Source organism: Lissotriton vulgaris, chromosome 1_1, assembly GCF_964263255.1.
Source record: "Lissotriton vulgaris chromosome 1_1, aLisVul1.2, whole genome shotgun sequence".
Classification (NCBI taxonomy): Eukaryota; Metazoa; Chordata; class Amphibia; order Caudata; family Salamandridae; genus Lissotriton; species Lissotriton vulgaris.
The window spans coordinates 1,335,364,482-1,335,388,099 of NC_141685.1; the positions used below are offsets into that span (position 1 = coordinate 1,335,364,482).

The window sequence follows — 23,618 nt, forward strand, 5'->3', positions numbered from 1 at the left end:
ACTATTCTGGACAGGTCCTAAAAAGAAAAAGAATCCTTTATTAAAGTCAGTGTACTGTTCCCATGCCGTTTCTGTATAGTCGACAAGTGGGATATCTCTTCTGGGTCTATTCTTTACTAGATTGGTATTTCTATGGTAATCAGGAGGAGCTAGAAAAACAGGTGGCAGAAGGAATGCAATGTAACAGGTACCATCCCAATCTGGAGGTAGACGTATGTATGCGGTATGACCACAAACAAAGTATGAGTGACTGATAGCTTTAAAAGACGATTTTCCATGATCACTGAATTCGACCACAGTAGTGCATTTACTATAACCTAAGTGTACTGAACCTTTCTTCTTGATACATAATTCACCAGTGACTGGCAGTACTGACATAATGGGTAGAACTGGTGTGGCTTCGGATTCGACAGTAAGAATCATAAGGCTAATTGTATAATTACCTAATCCATATACTTCATTTTCTAGATCTGTTCCTATTCTAGTGGGGAGTCCCTCCTTATCTGGGTGACAGACGTCTAGTAGGACTAAGTTCAGGTTTCCCCAAACCCAACCCCCATTGAAAACAGCAATGTCGGGATCTAAAGAATTAATTATTTTAAACCATGCTCCACAGGAGCCATTGTGAGTGAACGGGTACGGAAAGAGAGGCAGAGCTCCCTTGTAATTCTGGTAGGGAGGGAGTCGGCCACATATCCAGCAATTTGTAGCATTGTTAGTTTGATGAGAATGATGTAACATACTAATGAATGTATTGTTGCGCAGCGCAAGTCTGTAGGAAAGCTCGTGAGGAGGTAACTCACTAAAAGTGTGTTCAGCGGAAACATTGTAAGCAGATTGTTCACGCTTGAAAATAGGATAATAGATGGGCAATAAAATGCTAGCAACAATAATTAAAATACTGAGAATAAACATAATTATTAGTGTCACTATGCAGTGACTACGAAGTGATTTGCAATATGTACGTTTCTTTGCTTCTCTCTCTCTAACTCGATCTAGGGGATACATGTCAGAAACTATTTAACCGATTCACCTAGGGGAGGACTTAAACAATTAAACTGTCTGACTTGCTAGATCGTAATTTCATGCGATATTGTTCTTGAGGAGTCTTTTCTCGTTGCGATTCGGTAAAGTCTTTGGTAACACAGTCTTTGGTGGGGGTGGACGAGTCTGGGTCAGGTTTCAGTCCAGCAAACTTTTTTATGTGACTCGTGTGTACCCACCCCTTTCTTCCCTCGATCTTCACCGCCGTCCTTGTTGTCAGAAGAACGGTCTTCGGAGACTTCCAGCGGGGCTCCAACGGACTTTTTCTGTCGAAGTTGCGGACGAGGACAGTATCACCGGGACGGACGTCATGTGCCTTTACATCAGTGTTGTCAGGGAAGGCTGCGGCAACCTGTGAACGACATGATTGGAGTGCAGACATCAAGGAGGCAAGGTAATCTGTTAACATGTTAGAATCAACATCAGTAATCTTTTTTGGAATGGGCGTCCCCCACATATTCGGTGGTCTTCCAAAGACCACCTCGTACGGAGATAGCCCTGATCTCGAATGGGCGACCATTCTCATATAGAATAGTGCCACTGGCAGGGCGACTATCCAGTCGACCCCTTTATCCTGACATATTTTGGCAAGGCGGATCTTTAGTGTCTGGTTATGCCTCTCAACAAGGCCTGCGGCTTCTGGATGTCGGACACAATGGAACTTCCACTGGTATCCCAGTAACAAGGAAACTTCTTTCATTAAAGCAGACGAGAATGGCTGACCGTTATCTGAGTACACGACACGAGGCAGGCCGTATCGTGGGAAAAATTCACGAACCAACTGTTTGGCAGTGGTCGGAGCAGTGTAATCTGGGACTGGGTATGCTTCGGTCCAGCGGGACAGAGCACAGACAACTACGAGAACATATTTAAATCCTCGACAACGGTCCATCTGGATATAATCCATCTGGAGGACTTCAAAAGGGTAATCGGGAGGATGAAATCCACCTTGCTCTACAGGGACGCTTTTACCTGGATTGAACTGACAACAGATCATGCAAGTACGCACTTTCTGTTTTGCTGCTGCTCGTAAGTGTTTATTGTTCCAGAGATTTTGTAAACTGTCTAGCATTGCTTTCTCTCCTAGATGTGCAGGACTATGTGCTGTATTTATCATGACTTGAACCATAGAGTCAGGGAGAAACCATGTAGATTTTCCCTTCGTCATCCACCCTTGATCTGTCTGGATCCCTCCTAGTTCGATCCATTTCTTTATTTCTTCTGGAGTAGCATGTGTCTGAATGTCAATAACATCTAGTGTGGGATCCCTGACTGTCATACAGTTTGTCGGATCTGTTGTCTTTGTCGTATCATTTATCTGAGTGTGAGTCAGTGCTGTATGTTTTGCTGTCTGATCTGCCAGGTCGTTACCCTGGGAAACAGAATCTGTGACTTTAGTGTGTGCTTTACACTTCATGACGGATATGGCTGAGGGCAGATGTATTGCTTCTAACAGTGCTTGAATGAGAGGACCATGTTGTATCTTTGTACCATGAGAGGTCAGAAAACCTCTTTCTTGCCACAGCATGCCGAAGTCGTGTACAACTCCGAACGCATAACGGGAATCTGTGTATATGTTAACATTTCTGTTCTTGGCTAGAATACAGGCTCGGGTCAGAGCGATGAGCTCTGCCGCTTGAGCAGACAGTGTATCAATACGGTATGTTTCTTTAACTTCAGTTTCAGTGGTCACGGCATACGCGGCCACTAACTCTCCTGTACTTGTTCTCATGCATGAACCATCCACATAAAGTGTCAGGTCTGGATTTGTCAATGGAACATCTGTTAAATCTCGTCGGGGCTTTGTTACTGCATTAATGATCTCTATACAATCATGTGGGGCTGGATCTGTCATAACTGTAGGTAACAGTGTTGCTGGGTTCAGGATACTGCAGCGTCTGATTTCTATGTGTGGCTGGAATAATGTCAATTCGTAACCTGTAAGTCGTGCTATAGTCAAGTGTTGAGTCTGGGTTCTGTTTAACAGAACCTCTACAGAATGTGGAACTTGTACTGTTAACTGATGACCTAAAACAATTGAGTCGCTTTGTCTGATTGCTAACGCTGTTGCTGCTACTGACTTTAAACATGCAGGGAGTGCCTGTGCTACTGAATACAATGTACTTGAGAAATAAGCGCAAGGCTTATGTGAACCTGCTTGATCTTGAGTGAGGACAGACAATGCTGTACCGTCACGTTCTGTAACAAAAAGTGTAAACGGTTTGCTGTAACATGGTGTCGCTAAAACTGGTGCTTGGCATAAAGCTTTCTTTAATTCCTCAAAGGCTTGTGTGTGTTCCTGAGTCCAAGGGAGGGCAATGGAAGTTGCAGCCTCCTGCGTCGTTAACTGGATGAGTGGTTTAGCTAGAAATGCATATTGAGGAATCCATTGTCTGCAGTACGAGGTGAGGCCTATAAAGGCCCGCACCTCCTTTTGTGTCTGGGGTCGTGGCATATTTATAATTAACTGGATGCGATCGGAAGTGAGCTGTCTCCCCACTTTGGACAGCAAGTGACCCAAGTACACAACTTGCTGAACACAGAATTGTAGCTTCGAAGGGGACACCTTGTGTCCCTTGTCGGCCAGGAAATGCAAAACTGTCAGAGATGCTTGTTCACATTCGGGCTCACTTCGTGCGGTGATCGGTAGATCATCGACGTATTGCAGTAAAGCTGTATTAACTGGCATTTGGATACAATCTAGTTGTCTTTTCAGTGCTTGACTATAGATGCTGGGGCTTTCTGTAAATCCTTGAGGTGCGCGGGAAAATTTGAAACTTCGTCCATTTAAACTGAATCCGAAGAGATATTGGCTCTCCGGGTCAATAGGTACACTGAAGAAAGCGTTCTTGAGATCGATCACAGTAAAGAACGTTGCTTCTGAATCAATAGCAGTCAATAGGGAAGAGATATCGGGGACCACAGGATACTGTGGTACAATACATTTATTCAGCTCTCGAAGATCAATCACCAGCCGATATACTGGCGGTGCATTGCGGTCTGTACGTTTAAGAATTGGAATGATGGGTGAATTACAGATATTGGAGTCGGTCTCTACGACCACTCCCTGGGCAATAAGCTCTTCAATTATTTTCAGTAAAGCCACTACAGCATCGGGTGGTAACTTGTATTGTCTGATTCTGGGTAGAACAACTCCTGTCTTGAGTGTTACACGATATGGAGTGATATGCATACAACCTACATCAGCTGGACCTTTTGCCCATAAGTGATCTGGTACATTTTTCAATCTGACATCAAAATCACGCAAAACATAATGACCCTTGAAATCCCGTAGAAAGAGTCTAACTCCCTCCGGGGAACAGCATATTATAGCTCCTAGAGCCTTCAGTGTTTTAATTCCTAACAGATTTTCTGGACACGATTTCGTAAGTAACAAATCTGTAACTCGAGATAATGGACCCACAGCTAGTGGTACTGGTTCTGATACTTCGTTTACAATAGGCTGCCCTGAAAAACCAAGGGAAACATTCTGTGAGCCTGAGAGGGGTGCCCCTGGGACTTCATTGTGACTTATTGTAGTGCGACTTGCCCCTGTGTCAATTAAAAACTTTCTGTCTTTTCCTAATACGTGACTGTGTACATAAGGACCTTCTTGATCTACAGGAATTTCAATAAGAGGCAAATCACTTTCCCTCCCTAGGCTGTTTCATGTATAACGGGGATAATCTGGATATGCCGACTGGGCATACTGATACATCTGTTGTGATACTTGCCGAGTTGCGGCAATGGGCTGTGTCTGGGCATGTTGTGGCTGCGGTACTGCTACTGTCTGTACTGTGTGGGACTGATCATGCATAGGCTGTGTATTCTGTATTGGCTGTTCGTTCTGTGAGGTCTGTTGATGACCCTGTTCATGTCTAGGCGGACGCGGTCTTTCTTTAGTTTTACCTGTCTCGATGTTATGTTTCAGGACTGGACATTCATGTACGTAGTGACCTGGCTGCTTGCAATAATTACATGTCCCTTTAACGGGAGCGGCAGAATGATTGGTCTGGGCCCCACCTTTCCTATGACCGTCGGCTGGAATCGTCTGAGCTACTAACATTTTCATTTTCGTGTCTTTCATACGTTTCTGTTCCTGATCTTGTTCTTCCCTAATTCTGTTCTGGTGATATTGTAACATTTGTAACATCTGGGATGGCGTGTTTGCTTGCCAAGTACTTTCAACTTTGTACACTCTATTTTTAACTAATGGTAGGGCATTCTCGACTAGTTTTGTTACAAAAAGGTGTGGGTATGACTCGCTGCTAACTTTTAGGCCACTATTTATAATGAAACATTTCTCGAATCTTGAATAAAAGTCACTAGTATCTTCATCTTGTTTCTGTTTACAGGACGAGATTGCGTCCCAATCTTCCTTTCTAGTTGTCAATAATCTTGGCAAAACCTGTACTATTAAACCTGGTAATGCTTTAGTCTTGTCCCCAAGGCCTAACCCTGGGACTCGTTTGCTTTCCTCGTCTTCTATTTCTGCCCATGCTATCTTTGACTCTCCCACCTCCCAATCCTTTTCCTTTAATTTCTCGTAAATGCCCGTGGGCAACAGTACTTTTAACATTTTCATAATATCATCATACGTGTAATCTCCCATCAGTAACATGTCTTTAAGCTCTCTATGAAAACCTGCAGGGTCTTTATCATGGCACGGAACTAATTTCTTCATTTCTAACAGTTCTAACTTAGTCAGTGGTGTGTGAACATACACACGTTTCAAGCGTTGGTCCGTACCCATAACTGGGTGTACTTCTCGTAAGGGATTCTGACTTTCAATGCCACCACCGCATTGCATGTGGTACGTTTTCCTTTCTGGAGGCGGGGCGGGGACATATTCGGGACTTATGAAGGTGCTATATTTATGTTGTTGTTCTAGAATTATTTGTATTAATTTGGTACTAAAACCTCTCCATCTATCCATGAGTAGTGCTTCTAATGTTTCATGTAAGGGACCTGGATCAGAATGATGGTTTCTGAACTTGATGAGGAGGTGCTGAATCATGTATACACCTGCTATTTTCTGCTCTTCCGGGGAAAGGTTCAAGAATGTCTGTACTAACGTATCGTCATTATACATGTCTGAGTTTTCGGCCCATAATACAGCTGACCGGGCTAGTTCCTGTTCATCCATAGAATTGAGTACATGGTACCCCACTCGGTCTCGAAGCCTTTTATCAGTTTCCTGGAACTGATGTTCAGAAGAATTCGGATTTGTTAACTCAGAGAGAAAGACTCTCTTGCTTTCTGGACGGACACCTTTCCTAAGGTAGGCTCCCCTACCTACATATGCTATAGTATCTGTAGACCTTCCTGGTGCTTCATGTTCATCTTCCTCCTCGGAGGAAGCTTTATCATTCTCTTCCTGGTGTGCGGTCAATACTGCCTTTCTAATTTTCTGGGACATACTGGCTATGCAAGCCCCTTTATCATGCTTTCCTTCGGCTATATTTTGACCCCACTTGTTTAATGCGTCTAATTCACTTTGATCTGTCCCGGGCCTGTCTCGTTCTCTTATTACACAATTTATAAAAAATCGTAATATCTGTGCTTGAGTGTCAACTTTCTGTTTATGCATGGCAGCTTTGACACTGTCGGGGTCTTTCCCTGTCTGTATAAACTTATATAGTCTGTCGAGAAGTTCCTGCATTCCTACATAGCATAGCAAGCTATCAGTGGCAGATCTTAATCGTAGTGATGCTAATATCATTAAATCGTCTTTTCCGGGTACTGGATCATATCTGCAAACTGACATCTTCTCTTTAAATGCGTCAAGCCGGGATAAGTGGGGAGACTGGAAAGGATTCTGCGTGTCCCTTAAATTTAATCTGTGTGTCGGTGGCGGGGTCTGTAGACCCGCTGTCGCACCTCCTGAGGCGGATGCTTGGGCATTATCTCTCCGCGGAGTCTGGATCTGAGTCTGAATTGGTCGTTTAGTAAGATCAGGTAGAACTGGTTTCGGTAGGTCTGTCTTGAGTGCGGGAAGTGGCGGAGCTGGCGGAACAGAGGAGGTCTGTGGTGGTACCGGCGGAACATTATCTGGGGGCGCAGTGCCACCCCCATCCCTGTCAGTAGGCAGGGCACGAACAGGCAGATTGGTATAAGCTGGTGCTACATCCTCTAGATATGAATTTAGGAATATGTCTTTAGTAGTTTTATGCATTACTTTAGTTGGAACTAATGGTGTCGGTAAGTTTTTCGGTGTTTCTGATTGGGCTTCAGATGTGTCATCTGCTGCAAGATACATACCGTTTACAAGATTATTTCGGGCACGATCTATTTGTTCTGTTTTTACTCGGATCCCTTCGGTAACTAATTCGTTTTCTTGGTCTTTATCTGATTCTTTAAGTCTGTCTTCTCTACGGAGTGCTTTGTCAGCACGCTTACGTGATTCCTTACGCCAAAATTCTATGGCGTCCTTCTGAGATTGTCTAGCTTTCCTTTTCCATAATGCTTCTTCTACCCTCATGATGCACTCGGCATCCCACGTTCCGGTAACAGGCCATCTGTGTCTTTCGTCTAGGTGTTTGGTGTAATCGGCCCATAAGTCTAGATATAATATGGCATCTATGCCATGTTTCTGATACATAAAATTGCCTGGAGTGTCCCTAGGGGGGATAGGAATTTCTTCCTCCAGTAACCCTTTCCTAGTTCCTATCTGTTTTAACTTGTTAAAAAACGGCATCTTGCTTACTTATTACTGAATCCTAGATCCTTATTCCTTAATACTCTTGACAGCTAGATTATACGAGAAACACAATAATACACGTTAAACAGTCACATTCATACCACAACATTAATCACATAAAAACATTGAAGACATAGATGACTACCCCCCTATACTGGATGTACTGCTCAACAGTACGGATACACTGGTGTAACAGTGCAAAAATTCGGAATACTTGATATACTGCTAAACAGTACAGATACACTGCCTAAAAACAGTGCAGACCGGACTTGCGTACCCAAACCCGTCTAGATACGACCCAGCAATGGTACTCACCGGGAAGCACGGAAACAGAAGGCCTCGGAAAACTCGACTGGACTCGACTCGGAACTTCGGAAAACTTCGGAAAATTTTGGAAAACTTCTGAAAACTGGTGGGCCTCTTCACACCTCGGACCTTGCTTCTTTCGGCTAGGCTCTGGTCGGGATCCTCCGCACTCCTCACCGCCTCGTCTGGGCACTAATCGCAGTCTTCGTCACCTCCGTGGGTCAGAGGGAGATGCAGGAAATCCTGCCAGTACACGTGTGTTCCATCTAACTGATGGCAGGGGACACAGCTTGCAACGCACCAACCGGCGCGTGAGGTGGGGGAGGGGTCCCTGTTCGGGCGCCAAAATGACGTAAATAATTAATTTACTCTCTTAATTTCTATGCAGGTAAGTACTTAATCAATAATAACTCAATCAGAATGAAAAAAGACAGAGTCCGTGGTGTTAGAGTTTCTAAGGGTTTTATTCCTCATAAAGGAATCAGGATATCATGTTCTGACCACCACAGGGGTGTCAGAAGGGATAGAGCGCTGTCGTTTATTGACAATACATAGCTTATATACTTGATTTATACCATAAGAATCAATGTAAGAGGCGTAACAGCTGAGAGAAGACAAGATAACAGTATACACGTGGTACTAGTACATCATCAAGAGGCGTAAACTAGGCGTGAACCAGAGGTGTGTGCTAGAAACGTCACTGATAAGTGACGCAAGTGGGTGGCACCAAGGGGTGGTGCTAACAGAATGTTGCAATGTCAGCAGAAATCGGAAGCTTGGATGCGCGCGCAGCTGCATGACGTGTGATTGACGGGGTGCAGGGGACTTGACATTCACACTGACGGAAAGAGACAGAAGTCTGGCATGTCAGATCAACTTGTACTTCTATCATATCTGATATCTGATGTTTAGGAACTATGCTATCTGGGCGGAAAGGTCTCTAGGGCAGAAGCTGTTCTATGCTAGCTGTGGATGCGTGTATAAGCGCCTAAGTGTCTACATGTGAGGCGTGGGGCATGGGGCCTTCCATGGAAGCATGGCAACAGAGGCTATGAATTACTTGCATTAAGACAGGTCGGCCCTTTGGCTCTGCAGCTGGAGAGGATGTTTACAGGATCTAGTAGGCAGGAATGTATTCTCGGGGAGCGGAACAGATAACTCGAAGGTTATAGTCAGTCTTGGCAGAAAGCAGGCTTGAGCTGAGCGCGAGGGGCCGCGCTGAAAGTAGGACAGAGTTCACGGGTACGGAGGTAGCCTGGGCAGAGTCAGGAGCCACAAAAGAGGTTCAGATGGCAGGAATTCAGGGCCTACTCTTGCTAGAGCAGGAATACATGAAAAGTGTACCACAAAAAGACGGTGGCATAGCATACTTAGGAACGGACTACATAATCCATTCATGGTGGATCTGAAAGAGGACAGGTTAACGGTGGACGCAAATGTATTTGCGTCTTCATAGCTGGCACAGGAGGGAAGTTACATGCACTTTAAGCTGGTACATGGAGTCGGTGGGGTACGCGCTAGGGAACACAACATGACCAAAAATTTAATTTTCCTCACACTACTTATCTTGTTCAATCTTAGTGTTACCAATTTGATTTATGAGACCAAAGTTTGTATTCGGTGATGGTCAAGTAGCCTATTGAAAGTAGAAATATTGTCTCTGGGAACTCTTATTTATAGTAGAAATGCTGTGCCTTGTTCTGCTCTCCACATAGATTTGGACATTGCAAGAGTATTTTATATTGTGGATCGTACCTAATCGGATTTGTACTAAAAGCATAGCAGGAGTCTACTGGGTGTTGTAAGGTGTCTGGGGAGGGCGACAATCCTGGGAAAATACTTGTCAATTTATAATTTCTTTTTTGTGGGATTTGGGATGGAAGCAGTTTTCCTTAGGAGGGGATACCTCGAGAAGAGATTAAAAGTTATTTTGCCATCTGTTCTTTGCAGAAAAAAATGTTGAGGTGCTGGTGTTTCATATCTGAAAACAAAAACAAAAAATGAAGGGGATTGGATTTGAAATATTCTAGATGACAGATACTAGATCCCATTTCTTGGATATAGATTTCAATATCTCATGCTTCTTGTTGTAGAAGGTGCATAGTTTGAAATAAAAAAAGGAATACGATGTACTATTGTTTCTGTAAATAGGGATTTGAAGCCTTGATGCATATATTGTCATGCACTTTGTAGGTCTGGTGTTAACCAAGATATTTTATAAGTATAATATGTTAAAGGAGCTGTCAGCCATCCCTCTTCATTCATTGAGCTGTCATCATTTACAATTTAGTCCACCCACTACTGCACACAACATTGCACAATGGGTCAGCCCACAAAAGTCATTGACTCACTTCACTTTGAGTCATGGCGTTCAGCCCTTTTCCGCAAGAGCAAATACACACAAAGTAGCTTTCTCAAGTGCTTGGAACTACTATGGCAATGTGTGCTTTTGAGACCAAAAGAATATATTTAATTTTAACCGGTCATTTTCTGTATATTGCGGAGGACGCAACATTTTCACTAAATCGAAGATATGAAAAAGCCATAACAAAACAAGCATTGATAAAGTCGAAAAAAGTCTGTCAGCCTGACCTATTGGCCTTGTTGATCTTGTTTAAATAGTGGTGTATTTTTTTTTTAAAGAACTGTTTCTTTAAAATAGGGTTTGAATTTGTGCCTTTGTATTGCATGCCTATGAATCAATCCTGATCTATGTATATTTTTAAGGCATTTTGCTAGTGTTCATAATGGACTTTATTGAAATGCATGATTTGATTCAGGGGAAAATGTTTTTATCAAATTCTTTGGTATTTAGCTTTTTTGAATAAGATTTATTGTTTGTAATGTGAACTGTGTTGTAGTTTTTTTTCTGTCATAGTAATATATAAGTATTACAAAATGTGAAACTGTTCTCTCTCCTGTGTAGCAAAGCCTTTGTTTGATGTTTTCACCTGCATGTAGCCATGTTGAAGTTTGATCTGTGAAATACAATGGAAAATGATAGAACTTAACATAATTTTCTTGTTTTTCTATTTACTATGCCTAAAAAATGTCTGCTGTTTAATGTCAATGTTTGAGGCTAACTCTTACAACTTGTTTTTCTTTTTCTCCACAGACGTTTATAGTACTAAACAGAGGAAAAACAATCTTTCGATTTAGTGCCACACCTGCCTTGTACATTATAAGTCCTTTTAATCCATTCAGGAGATTCGCTATTAAAATTTTGATACACTCATATCCTTTTATACACAACTGTCTGTTGCATATACCAACATTACGTTTTACTTCGAATAATGAACTTAAATGTGTTAATCATAAAATAATGAAGTATATTCAATGAATTACATCTTTTGGATTTCGCAATAACTGATCTATATTTTAATGTGCATTTAACAGTTATATTAGCAAACCTATCAAAGGATGTAAACACATTTTTTCATGTGCTGGTATTTTGTATTGTAATTCATATTCTTGATTACCTTCATTCCATTCTGTTGTAAGTCTTGCTAAAATATTGCAGTGGTTATGCAGTTTACTATTTGTTTATTTTACCCCGTAGTTTGAATTTTGTTTAGTTCACTTTCCAGCTAAGCAGACTAAATAATAGATTGTTAATGAATGCATTGATCTTGACTGCAGATGAGAAACTGCTGATCCGTTTTCTGCTGCACGTCATTTAAGGAAGCCTGGCTGATCGTAATACTTAATTGGAATTTAAGTTGTTTAGGGAAGTGTCACAAAGAATGTGAGGGGGTAGGTAAGAGGTGTTATGTGCGTTATGAAGATTTATCAAGAGGGCTAGAGTCATTTACAGCCCCATATATCAGGGAGGGCCCAGGTACTTGTACAGAAAGACATTCTTTTTTCCTTACTTTAGTGTTGGGTGAGCCCGTTCCCCGCTAGAAGGGAACAGCAATACGCATCTACTGTCTGGCAAAAGTAACCTCTCCTCCATCTTGTACTCTGGCCCAGGCTTTGGGCTTCTAAAGTGGAACCATCTTCGAATCCCTGAGGCCCGACTGGCACTGGAGCTGCCGGCGTGGATCCAGTAGTGGCCCCTCCCGAACCCGTGGGGCCTAGAGGTGCGCTGGAGGGAATGGACTGCACATGTATGAGGTGCATAGACTCATAAAATTCTCACAATTGGGCAGGGTCGCTCCGGCTACCGGAAACTCTTGGAGGTGCAAACCATGGAGCCAGGCCATGTTCAACCCTCCCTTGTCTCGTCAGCCGATAGATGGGGTGATTTCGAAGCATGTTTGTGGCGGACTTATCCAAATGACCCGATGACTTTGAGTGCAAATCCGACTCCATGACGGGTCCCATGTTGCACGCCGAGCCGTTGGGAGCTTGAGAGATTGCTCCCTCCAGGCCTCCGGGTGCATGGCACGGTCATTGGGAGCAGATCTTCAGGTCGGGGACGCTCTTGAGGCACCCAAGGCAAACTAGGTGTGGGCCCGTCACCGACATTGACCGATAACAGACCCTGCAGGGCTTGAAGCTGGCCTTCTTTGATGGCATTCCTGCCACACCAGTTGTAAAAAACCTCAAAACACTTCGACAAAACGTCAAAACTAGTTAGTCAAAAATTGACTACGGGGTAGCTCTCCTCGGATCTGCACTGACCGGAAAGAAAAGAACTGATGTCAGCGTGCTGGGGTGGCGCCTAAATAGGCACTGCGCCTGTCACTTCTGGCACGGAAGACACACTCAAAGCAGAAAGACATTACCTACCGGTGCACAGGGGTACTGCGTAAGAAACATTTCCGGATCCAGTCTGACGTGTGGGGATAATTCTAAGGCAAGGAATATGCTGCTGGATAGTCTCTACCAAATAGGGCACTACTGAAAGTAAGTAACTTGTTTGTCTCTTCTTCTTTTGGAAATAACTGTCTGATTTAGAAGATTAGGGAGTTTAAGACACTGACAAATGTAAATGCTAATTTTGGAGACGATGGGAAAGGAGAATCTTGGGCTCTGGCTCCATGTTTTAGTACCCAAAATATGGAGTATTGTAAATATGCTACCGTGGAATATTCTGTCCTTAATTGTTTTTCTTAAAGATATTGGTTATGTTTCTTTATACTCAGACTTTTTTCCCCCGCATAATCGTTGCCTCCAACAGTGCCATCAGGCAACTTCTTTTTTTTTAATTTGTTTTTATTGATTTTCAATGACATAACATTGTAGTATTAAAATCAATCAGAGACAGACACAGCAATTTGATTCTACATACGATAGTCAGTACATACAGAAGCAGTTTATAATGGAAAGGAAATAACCACCCCAGCTCTGATGTTTTCTCTGGGCCTCACTAAATAAAGCAGGCATTGCGGTCATCAAAACCCCATTAATGATAATAGCTGGGTTAGGACTGGGGGGCAAATAGTATTAACACAAAGAGGATCCATATTCCAGTATCCCCATATCAACATTGGAACATCCTTAAATAAGCATAGAGAGAGTGAGGGTGAAGTATTGATACGGAGTGTACAAAGAAAGTATCTCATGCACATTTCCCTCTTAACTATCTATGCCACTGGTTCGTCTTCAGTGATAGTAGGAGGTGCCGGGGGATGTGCGTTAAGGTCGTTTTTTAGGGGATCCCAGATATCCCAGGGTCGGGAAGTCGAGAGGAGTAGCTCTGCATAATTACTCAAGTGTTCTTGACAGTATGTTAGATTGGAGAGGCAATCCTTAAACTTCGGTGCTCTTCCTCTGCCCCATCTGCAAGCGACACAGCGTTTAGCCATTAATAAAACAATTGACAGGAAGCAACGATGGGGCCTCACTATTGATGCAGTGTAGCCCAAAAAAGCCACTAGTGGGGAGGGCTCTAAAGAAAGTGCTGTCATCGGTTCTAGAGCCTCAAAGTCCTGCCTCCAATACTCATTCACCACGAAGCAGTCCCAGGCCAGGTGAAGAAAATCTGCCCCAGCAAAGCCACATCTATCACATCGATCCGAGTCTTTCAGTTTGTATTTATACATTTTGACAGGGGTATAATATAGACAATGCAAAAATTTGAAGTGAGAAATGTGGAGTCTGCAGCTGGCTGAGATTTGCTTCGTTTGTAAGCAGCAGTAAGTCCAATGGCCTTCTGTGAGCTCAGAACCTAATCTGTATTCCAGTGATCGCGAAAAGGGCAAGGAGCTACCTCCTGCGGTGTGTGAATGGTGTGATAGAGTCTGGAAATGACATGCCCCGGAGAAGTAGCCTGTAAAACCAAGTGTAGAGGGGCCAATGTAGAGGGCTCCTGAGGGAATGTTGGGGAAATACCCTGCCTGAGCCGCACATAAAGAAATACATCTAATGGAGAGGGCTGAGTATCGAGGAATATCTGCTCTAGGGATTTGAATGTCCCATTGAGATAAAGGTCCCCCAAGTTGCGATTTCTGTCTGTTCCAGTATTTAAGAAATCATGTCTCTTGCAGCAATGGCATGTGGGGGTTGTATGACAGTGGGAGTAGTGGAGAGTAAAGCAAGGTACCTCGTAGTAATGTAAGGATGCGGTGCCAGGCGTCAACCGTGCATGTGATCGTTGTGGATGTTTTGTCCCTTGGCTGAGGGACGGCACAGATCATGCCCGCTAGGGGCATAGGGTCTTCCAACCATCATTCTGCTGCTACCTGCAGCATGTATACGGGTTCTTTATACTCACACTTAAAATAAGAATGTGACTCTTTGAGGAATACCAAAGCTGTATTAATGAAGGATGGAACAGGTCTTTGTGGCCTCCCATTCACCATTGACAAAGGGAGTGGCCATGTGGTTAGCAGCTGTAAAGCCTTTTAGAGTCCGTACATCACAGAAGGATGTAAAAGATAGGCATATACTAGTTGGGTGACCTTGAAATATCTGGAGACTGTTTATTCAGTCATCATATAGGACTTGTCATTTGATATGTTGTTGGTGATGATGGTGGTATCTCCTTACCCAACTACGCAGATGTGCATACTATTTGGGCACGCTACATAAACTGAGCATTTATTTAGATGTACGATACGCATACAGTACACATGTGCTTGAGTCAGCAGTGAGAACTGCCATTTTAAGAAATTGGGTTATTGGTTGAGAGGGTGTGAAGCCCCACTAAGGCAACAACCACAGTACTTTTCAGGATGAACGACAAAAGTCACTAAATTAACCTGTGCTTAAACCTTTTTTAGCTTGGCACAAACGCTGTTAGGCTTAACTTAGAGGAAATGTGTAAAGTATTTAAGCAGCACTCAAGCAGTGATAAAGTGAAACCACAACACAAGATCCCAAAATCCCAAACCAAGTCGGACAAATAGAGTACTTTTTAATAAATAAAATACCAGAACAATAAAAATCTAATTAGTAGAACCAGAGAGATTCAATTTTAAAGTTTATAGTGAAAAGAGCACCTAAAAGTACAAATCCCCACTTGCCGTCTTCAGCTTTTACTCATCTGGGGAGAAGTCACAAGTTCAGGCCAACCGTGAAGGAAAGTTGTCGGATACAGGGACCACGTTAGCCCTGCTGAAAATGTACCTTTAAAGTCTGGTGCAAAGAGTTCTGTTTAGATTGAAGGAGGCCAGGAGGAGGAGGAGTTTGAGCACCAGGAATGGTCGTCTATTCCATCACCCCCCGCTTGGGGGGTGATGGAATAGAGCCCACTCACTCTTGTATAAGTCTCAGGACTTGGTAGCAAAAACGACTCTAAAATGGCGGACCTGAGGGGCGTGGCCAAGCTGGAGACCTGATCGGACGCAGGTCTTGATGGCTCCCTGCCCCGATCCCCTCTAAAGCCCATTATTGTGCTTGAGTCAGCAGTGAGAACTGCCATTTTAAGAAATTGGGTTATTGGTTGAGAGGGTGTGAAGCCCCACTAAGGCAACAACCACAGTACTTTTCAGGATGAACGACAAAAGTCACTAAATTAACCTGTGCTTAAACCTTTTTTAGCTTGGCACAAACGCTGTTAGGCTTAACTTAGAGGAAATGTGTAAAGTATTTAAGCAGCACTCAAGCAGTGATAAAGTGAAACCACAACACAAGATCCCAAAATCCCAAACCAAGTCGGACAAATAGAGTACTTTTTAATAAATAAAATACCAGAACAATAAAAATCTAATTAGTAGAACCAGAGAGATTCAATTTTAAAGTTTATAGTGAAAAGAGCACCTAAAAGTACAAATCCCCACTTGCCGTCTTCAGCTTTTACTCATCTGGGGAGAAGTCACAAGTTCAGGCCAACCGTGAAGGAAAGTTGTCGGATACAGGGACCACGTTAGCCCTGCTGAAAATGTACCTTTAAAGTCTGGTGCAAAGAGTTCTGTTTAGATTGAAGGAGGCCAGGAGGAGGAGGAGTTTGAGCACCAGGAATGGTCGTCTATTCCATCACCCCCCGCTTGGGGGGTGATGGAATAGAGCCCACTCACTCTTGTATAAGTCTCAGGACTTGGTAGCAAAAACGACTCTAAAATGGCGGACCTGAGGGGCGTGGCCAAGCTGGAGACCTGATCGGACGCAGGTCTTGATGGCTCCCTGCCCCGATCCCCTCTAAAGCCCATTATTAGCGCACTTTATATACTTTACATACATACATACATACATACATACATACATACATACATACATACATATACTTTATCCCCCTAAAATCGCGCCTTCAACCGGTCAAGTGGCAGCGACCGTGCACGATCCCCTGTGAGAAGCTCCGGAGGGGAGACGAAGCGCGGAACGACTTTTTCTGAGGGCGGAGGTGGCTGACCGAGTCGCCTGAAATGGAGGCCATGACGGAGCAGCGAGGAGCTCCGTAGCGGCATCCGGCAGGTCCTGGAGAGAGGACTGAGCCGAAATCACCCCTCTCGGCAGCCCCACGAGAGGTTGAACGCTGACAAACTGAAGGTGATTTAGAAAAGGGGGTGGTGATGAACAGAGTGTCTGAGTTAAACAGACCACTCTTACCCAGTCCAAAGATCAGGGCTTGATCCATCACCGTTATTTATCTCACTGCCCCATCCCAGCTCAGAACCTGGCTATATGCAAATCAGTCTGTCCCTGGCCCAGTGCATCATGGGAACAGGGCAGACTAAACTACCAAGCCAATTCTTCACCAGAAAGGAGACAAGCTACCGGGGACCGGTTTCTGGCATTTCAGCCTTCTTCGGCCCGGCTTGCTTGAATCCTGATGGAGCAGTGAGAAAGGGACTCATGTCTGAGTATACCCTGCCACACCTATAGTGGCCAAAAACGATTTAGAAAAGGGGGTGGTGATGAACAGAGTGTCTGAGTTAAACAGACCACTCTTACCCAGTCCAAAGATCAGGGCTTGATCCATCACCGTTATTTATCTCACTGCCCCATCCCAGCTCAGAACCTGGCTATATGCAAATCAGTCTGTCCCTGGCCCAGTGCATCATGGGAACAGGGCAGACTAAACTACCAAGCCAATTCTTCACCAGAAAGGAGACAAGCTACCGGGGACCGGTTTCTGGCATTTCAGCCTTCTTCGGCCCGGCTTGCTTGAATCCTGATGGAGCAGTGAGAAAGGGACTCATGTCTGAGTATACCCTGCCACACCTATAGTGGCCAAAAACGATTTAGAAAAGGGGGTGGTGATGAACAGAGTGTCTGAGTTAAACAGACCACTCTTACCCAGTCCAAAGATCAGGGCTTGATCCATCACCGTTATTTATCTCACTGCCCCATCCCAGCTCAGAACCTGGCTATATGCAAATCAGTCTGTCCCTGGCCCAGTGCATCATGGGAACAGGGCAGACTAAACTACCAAGCCAATTCTTCACCAGAAAGGAGACAAGCTACCGGGGACCGGTTTCTGGCATTTCAGCCTTCTTCGGCCCGGCTTGCTTGAATCCTGATGGAGCAGTGAGAAAGGGACTCATGTCTGAGTATACCCTGCCACACCTATAGTGGCCAAAAACGATTTAGAAAAGGGGGTGGTGATGAACAGAGTGTCTGAGTTAAACAGACCACTCTTACCCAGTCCAAAGATCAGGGCTTGATCCATCACCGTTATTTATCTCACTGCCCCATCCCAGCTCAGAACCTGGCTATATGCAAATCAGTCTGTCCCTGGCCCAGTGCATCATGGGAACAGGGCAGACTAAACTACCAAGCCAATTCTTCACCAGAAAGGAGACAAGCTACCGGGGACCGGTTTCTGGCATTTCAGCCTTCTTCGGCCCGGCTTGCTTGAATCCTGATGGAGCAGTGAGAAAGGGACTCATGTCTGAGTATACCCTGCCACACCTATAGTGGCCAAAAACGATTTAGAAAAGGGGGTGGTGATGAACAGAGTGTCTGAGTTAAACAGACCACTCTTACCCAGTCCAAAGATCAGGGCTTGATCCATCACCGTTATTTATCTCACTGCCCCATCCCAGCTCAGAACCTGGCTATATGCAAATCAGTCTGTCCCTGGCCCAGTGCATCATGGGAACAGGGCAGACTAAACTACCAAGCCAATTCTTCACCAGAAAGGAGACAAGCTACCGGGGACCGGTTTCTGGCATTTCAGCCTTCTTCGGCCCGGCTTGCTTGAATCCTGATGGAGCAGTGAGAAAGGGACTCATGTCTGAGTATACCCTGCCACACCTATAGTGGCCAAAAACGATTTAGAAAAGGGGGTGGTGATGAACAGAGTGTCTGAGTTAAACAGACCACTCTTACCCAGTCCAAAGATCAGGGCTTGATCCATCACCGTTATTTATCTCACTGCCCCATCCCAGCTCAGAACCTGGCTATATGCAAATCAGTCTGTCCCTGGCCCAGTGCATCATGGGAACAGGGCAGACTAAACTACCAAGCCAATTCTTCACCAGAAAGGAGACAAGCTACCGGGGACCGGTTTCTGGCATTTCAGCCTTCTTCGGCCCGGCTTGCTTGAATCCTGATGGAGCAGTGAGAAAGGGACTCATGTCTGAGTATACCCTGCCACACCTATAGTGGCCAAAAACGATTTAGAAAAGGGGGTGGTGATGAACAGAGTGTCTGAGTTAAACAGACCACTCTTACCCAGTCCAAAGATCAGGGCTTGATCCATCACCGTTATTTATCTCACTGCCCCATCCCAGCTCAGAACCTGGCTATATGCAAATCAGTCTGTCCCTGGCCCAGTGCATCATGGGAACAGGGCAGACTAAACTACCAAGCCAATTCTTCACCAGAAAGGAGACAAGCTACCGGGGACCGGTTTCTGGCATTTCAGCCTTCTTCGGCCCGGCTTGCTTGAATCCTGATGGAGCAGTGAGAAAGGGACTCATGTCTGAGTATACCCTGCCACACCTATAGTGGCCAAAAACGATTTAGAAAAGGGGGTGGTGATGAACAGAGTGTCTGAGTTAAACAGACCACTCTTACCCAGTCCAAAGATCAGGGCTTGATCCATCACCGTTATTTATCTCACTGCCCCATCCCAGCTCAGAACCTGGCTATATGCAAATCAGTCTGTCCCTGGCCCAGTGCATCATGGGAACAGGGCAGACTAAACTACCAAGCCAATTCTTCACCAGAAAGGAGACAAGCTACCGGGGACCGGTTTCTGGCATTTCAGCCTTCTTCGGCCCGGCTTGCTTGAATCCTGATGGAGCAGTGAGAAAGGGACTCATGTCTGAGTATACCCTGCCACACCTATAGTGGCCAAAAACGATTTAGAAAAGGGGGTGGTGATGAACAGAGTGTCTGAGTTAAACAGACCACTCTTACCCAGTCCAAAGATCAGGGCTTGATCCATCACCGTTATTTATCTCACTGCCCCATCCCAGCTCAGAACCTGGCTATATGCAAATCAGTCTGTCCCTGGCCCAGTGCATCATGGGAACAGGGCAGACTAAACTACCAAGCCAATTCTTCACCAGAAAGGAGACAAGCTACCGGGGACCGGTTTCTGGCATTTCAGCCTTCTTCGGCCCGGCTTGCTTGAATCCTGATGGAGCAGTGAGAAAGGGACTCATGTCTGAGTATACCCTGCCACACCTATAGTGGCCAAAAACGATTTAGAAAAGGGGGTGGTGATGAACAGAGTGTCTGAGTTAAACAGACCACTCTTACCCAGTCCAAAGATCAGGGCTTGATCCATCACCGTTATTTATCTCACTACCCCATCCCAGCTCAGAACCTGGCTATATGCAAATCAGTCTGTCCGTGGCCCAGTGCATCATGGGAACAGGGCAGACTAAACTACCAAGCCAATTCTTCACCAGAAAGGAGACAAGCTACCGGGGACCGGTTTCTGGCATTTCAGCCTTCTTCGGCCCGGCTTGCTTGAATCCTGATGGAGCAGTGAGAAAGGGACTCATGTCTGAGTATACCCTGCCACACCTATAGTGGCCAAAAACGATTTAGAAAAGGGGGTGGTGATGAACAGAGTGTCTGAGTTAAACAGACCACTCTTACCCAGTCCAAAGATCAGGGCTTGATCCATCACCGTTATTTATCTCACTGCCCCATCCCAGCTCAGAACCTGGCTATATGCAAATCAGTCTGTCCCTGGCCCAGTGCATCATGGGAACAGGGCAGACTAAACTACCAAGCCAATTCTTCACCAGAAAGGAGACAAGCTACCGGGGACCGGTTTCTGGCATTTCAGCCTTCTTCGGCCCGGCTTGCTTGAATCCTGATGGAGCAGTGAGAAAGGGACTCATGTCTGAGTATACCCTGCCACACCTATAGTGGCCAAAAACGATTTAGAAAAGGGGGTGGTGATGAACAGAGTGTCTGAGTTAAACAGACCACTCTTACCCAGTCCAAAGATCAGGGCTTGATCCATCACCGTTATTTATCTCACTGCCCCATCCCAGCTCAGAACCTGGCTATATGCAAATCAGTCTGTCCCTGGCCCAGTGCATCATGGGAACAGGGCAGACTAAACTACCAAGCCAATTCTTCACCAGAAAGGAGACAAGCTACCGGGGACCGGTTTCTGGCATTTCAGCCTTCTTCGGCCCGGCTTGCTTGAATCCTGATGGAGCAGTGAGAAAGGGACTCATGTCTGAGTATACCCTGCCACACCTATAGTGGCCAAAAACGATTTAGAAAAGGGGGTGGTGATGAACAGAGTGTCTGAGTTAAACAGACCACTCTTACCCAGTCCAAAGATCAGGGCTTGATCCATCACCGTTATTTATCTCACTGCCCCATCCCAGCTCAGAACCTGGCTATATGCAAATCAGTCTGTCCCTGGCCCAGTGCATCATGGGAACAGGGCAGACTAAACTACCAAGCCAATTCTTCACCAGAAAGGAGACAAGCTACCGGGGACCGGTTTCTGGCATTTCAGCCTTCTTCGGCCCGGCTTGCTTGAATCCTGATGGAGCAGTGAGAAAGGGACTCATGTCTGAGTATACCCTGCCACACCTATAGTGGCCAAAAACGACAAACTGAAGGTGGCACAGCTGAAAGGTACGGACGACGGATTCTTACTCCGGGCCAGCGGGGAGACACAGGGCTAGTGCGGGGTCGCGAAAATCGAGGCCCCGGCTTCGGGCCTTCCCGGAGTGTGGAACCAGCGTCGGCGCTGCCGACGAGCCCAGCAGTGGAGGCGGCCCGGGACCCGGATCATCCTGGACCGGAGCTCCGGGCTTGAAGCACCGGTCCGCTAACTAGCAGAGGATCAGCGGCCACCATTGCGGCCCCCCCGGGAAGCAGAAACTTACAACTGGGGGGCCCGACCTGGAGGTGAGAGACTGCCGGCCGCCCCGCCATATCTGGCATGCACGCGCTGGAGCTGGGGGTTGCGGAAGCCAGTGAACACCAGCAGATAAGGAGAGCCTAGCAGGCCACTGCGGATTGGCCCATAGTGGCGGGGTGCTGCAAGGGACACTCCCGGTAGCGGCACATTAAAAACTGGACCCGGTCTTGGACTTGCAGAGGAGTGGGCCAGACCCAGCGTCACAGTCTGGCCTGGAGGGGGCGGACGGCCCAGCGCGAAGGCCTGTCGCTGCGGACCCAGCTTCCACGAATCTAGGTGTAAGCGGCACGGCCTTAGTGTGGCACCGGTGGGACAAGAAGCGAGGCCCAGAAGGTCGGACCTGGCTCGGACCGCAGCAGCCAAAAGGGAAGAAGGCCGGCAGACACATTGCTTCCCCCGGGGGGACGAGGCATGCGGTGGGGGCAGTAAAGCCGGCAGAGCAAACGTTGCCTCACGCCCCTTGGGACACAGGAAGTAGGTCGTGGAAGCGGCAGAGAAGCGGATCGAGTCCGAGCCTGTGTTGAACCCCGGGGCACCGAGGTGGAGAGGTGCGCCACTCCAGCAGACGAGAGTGAGGTGAGGTGCTGAGGGGAGCGGCAGCAGACACTAGGGGAGCATACTCGAGCTCCCGGCGGGAGGCCGGGTTAGCCGCAGAGACAAGGGTGACTGAGAGCGCAGGTGGCAGGGGTGCTTTGCACACCTACCTGGCGGAGGGTTACCACAGGCCGGGGTGCCGTGGGGAGTTGAAGAGGCCGACCGAGTACCCGGCTCTTGGACACCACCGCTGGGCGATTGAATCTTGGCAGCAACGCAGAGGTATACCCCTGACCCGACCCCAGGCACCGGACGAGGTCGCAAGATTTAGGGACAACATGGCCAACGCTAGTCGAAAAGGCAACCGGACTATCACAGACATGCTCAGCAAAAGCGCCACAAAGGGGGGGAAAACCCCGACAGCCACATCTCCCACGGCGCACTCCACGTCCCCACAGCAAGATGAAGGGAAAGCACCCATCACAAGGTCGTTCCTGGAATCCCTCTTTAACACTCTCCGGGATGACTTCCAGATGTTTAAACTGGATCTTGCAGGGGAAGAGAAGGAACTCCGCCGCGATATTGACGGCTTGGGCGAGAGAGTGGCAGCTGTAGAAGACACTAGCCAGGCTAGAGACGAGGAGATGCATCACCTACAGCAGGAGGTACTTCGCCTACAGGAGCAACAGGTAGACCTGCAAGCCCACGCGGAAGACCTAGAGAACCGTTCCCGCAGGAACAACATCCGCGTCCGGAATGTACCGTTGAAGGGAACAGCGTGACCGGCTACCTGCAGGACCTATTTAGAGACATTTTAGGGGAGCCTTCGGACTTTGCAATTCGTATTGACCATGCGCACAGAGTCGGCTTAGCAAGACGCGCGCCAGCCCCACCGCCAGATATCTTGGCATACCTTCCGGACTTCCCTCTGAAGGAGCGCAATCTGCAGATGGCCCGGCAGAAACAACCGCTGCAGTTTCACGGTGACTCCGTCGCCCTATTCCAGGACTCGTCAGCAATCGCGCTGCAGAAGCGGAGATCGTTCAAAGTGGTCACAAAGTTTCTTCAGGACAAGAAGGACCCATATTCATGGGGCCATCCGTTCCGCATTATCTTTAAATGGGAGGGGAAACTGTATCAACTCCGCTCTCTCAGCGACACCTGTTCCCTGCTGCAGCTCGAGCTCCCGGAAGAAGCAGTATCCAGAGAGGCTTCACCACATGGCTCTCAAGACGGCCCCACACAACGCTCTCACGATGGATGGCACCGGGTCCGAAGAAGACGACGCTCAAGGGGGCGCATCAGGCCTGACCCGGAAACAATTGCACAGGAACGAGCAGCGGCTGTCCAGGAGGT

The 23,618-nt window shown here is 46.4% G+C and overlaps 1 protein-coding gene across 2 annotated transcripts in view; it reads left to right on the top strand.

Moving 5' to 3' along the window:
- Positions 1 to 23,618, top strand: part of SCN8A (sodium voltage-gated channel alpha subunit 8) — a 671,454-nt gene that overhangs the window by 170,397 nt on the left and 477,439 nt on the right. For both annotated transcript variants that reach the window (XM_086966390.1, XM_086966401.1), the window contains exon 3: positions 11,166 to 11,283. In XM_086966390.1, coding sequence (XP_086822516.1) covers positions 11,166 to 11,283 — 118 coding nt within the window. The remainder of the gene's footprint in view (positions 1 to 11,165; positions 11,284 to 23,618) is intronic.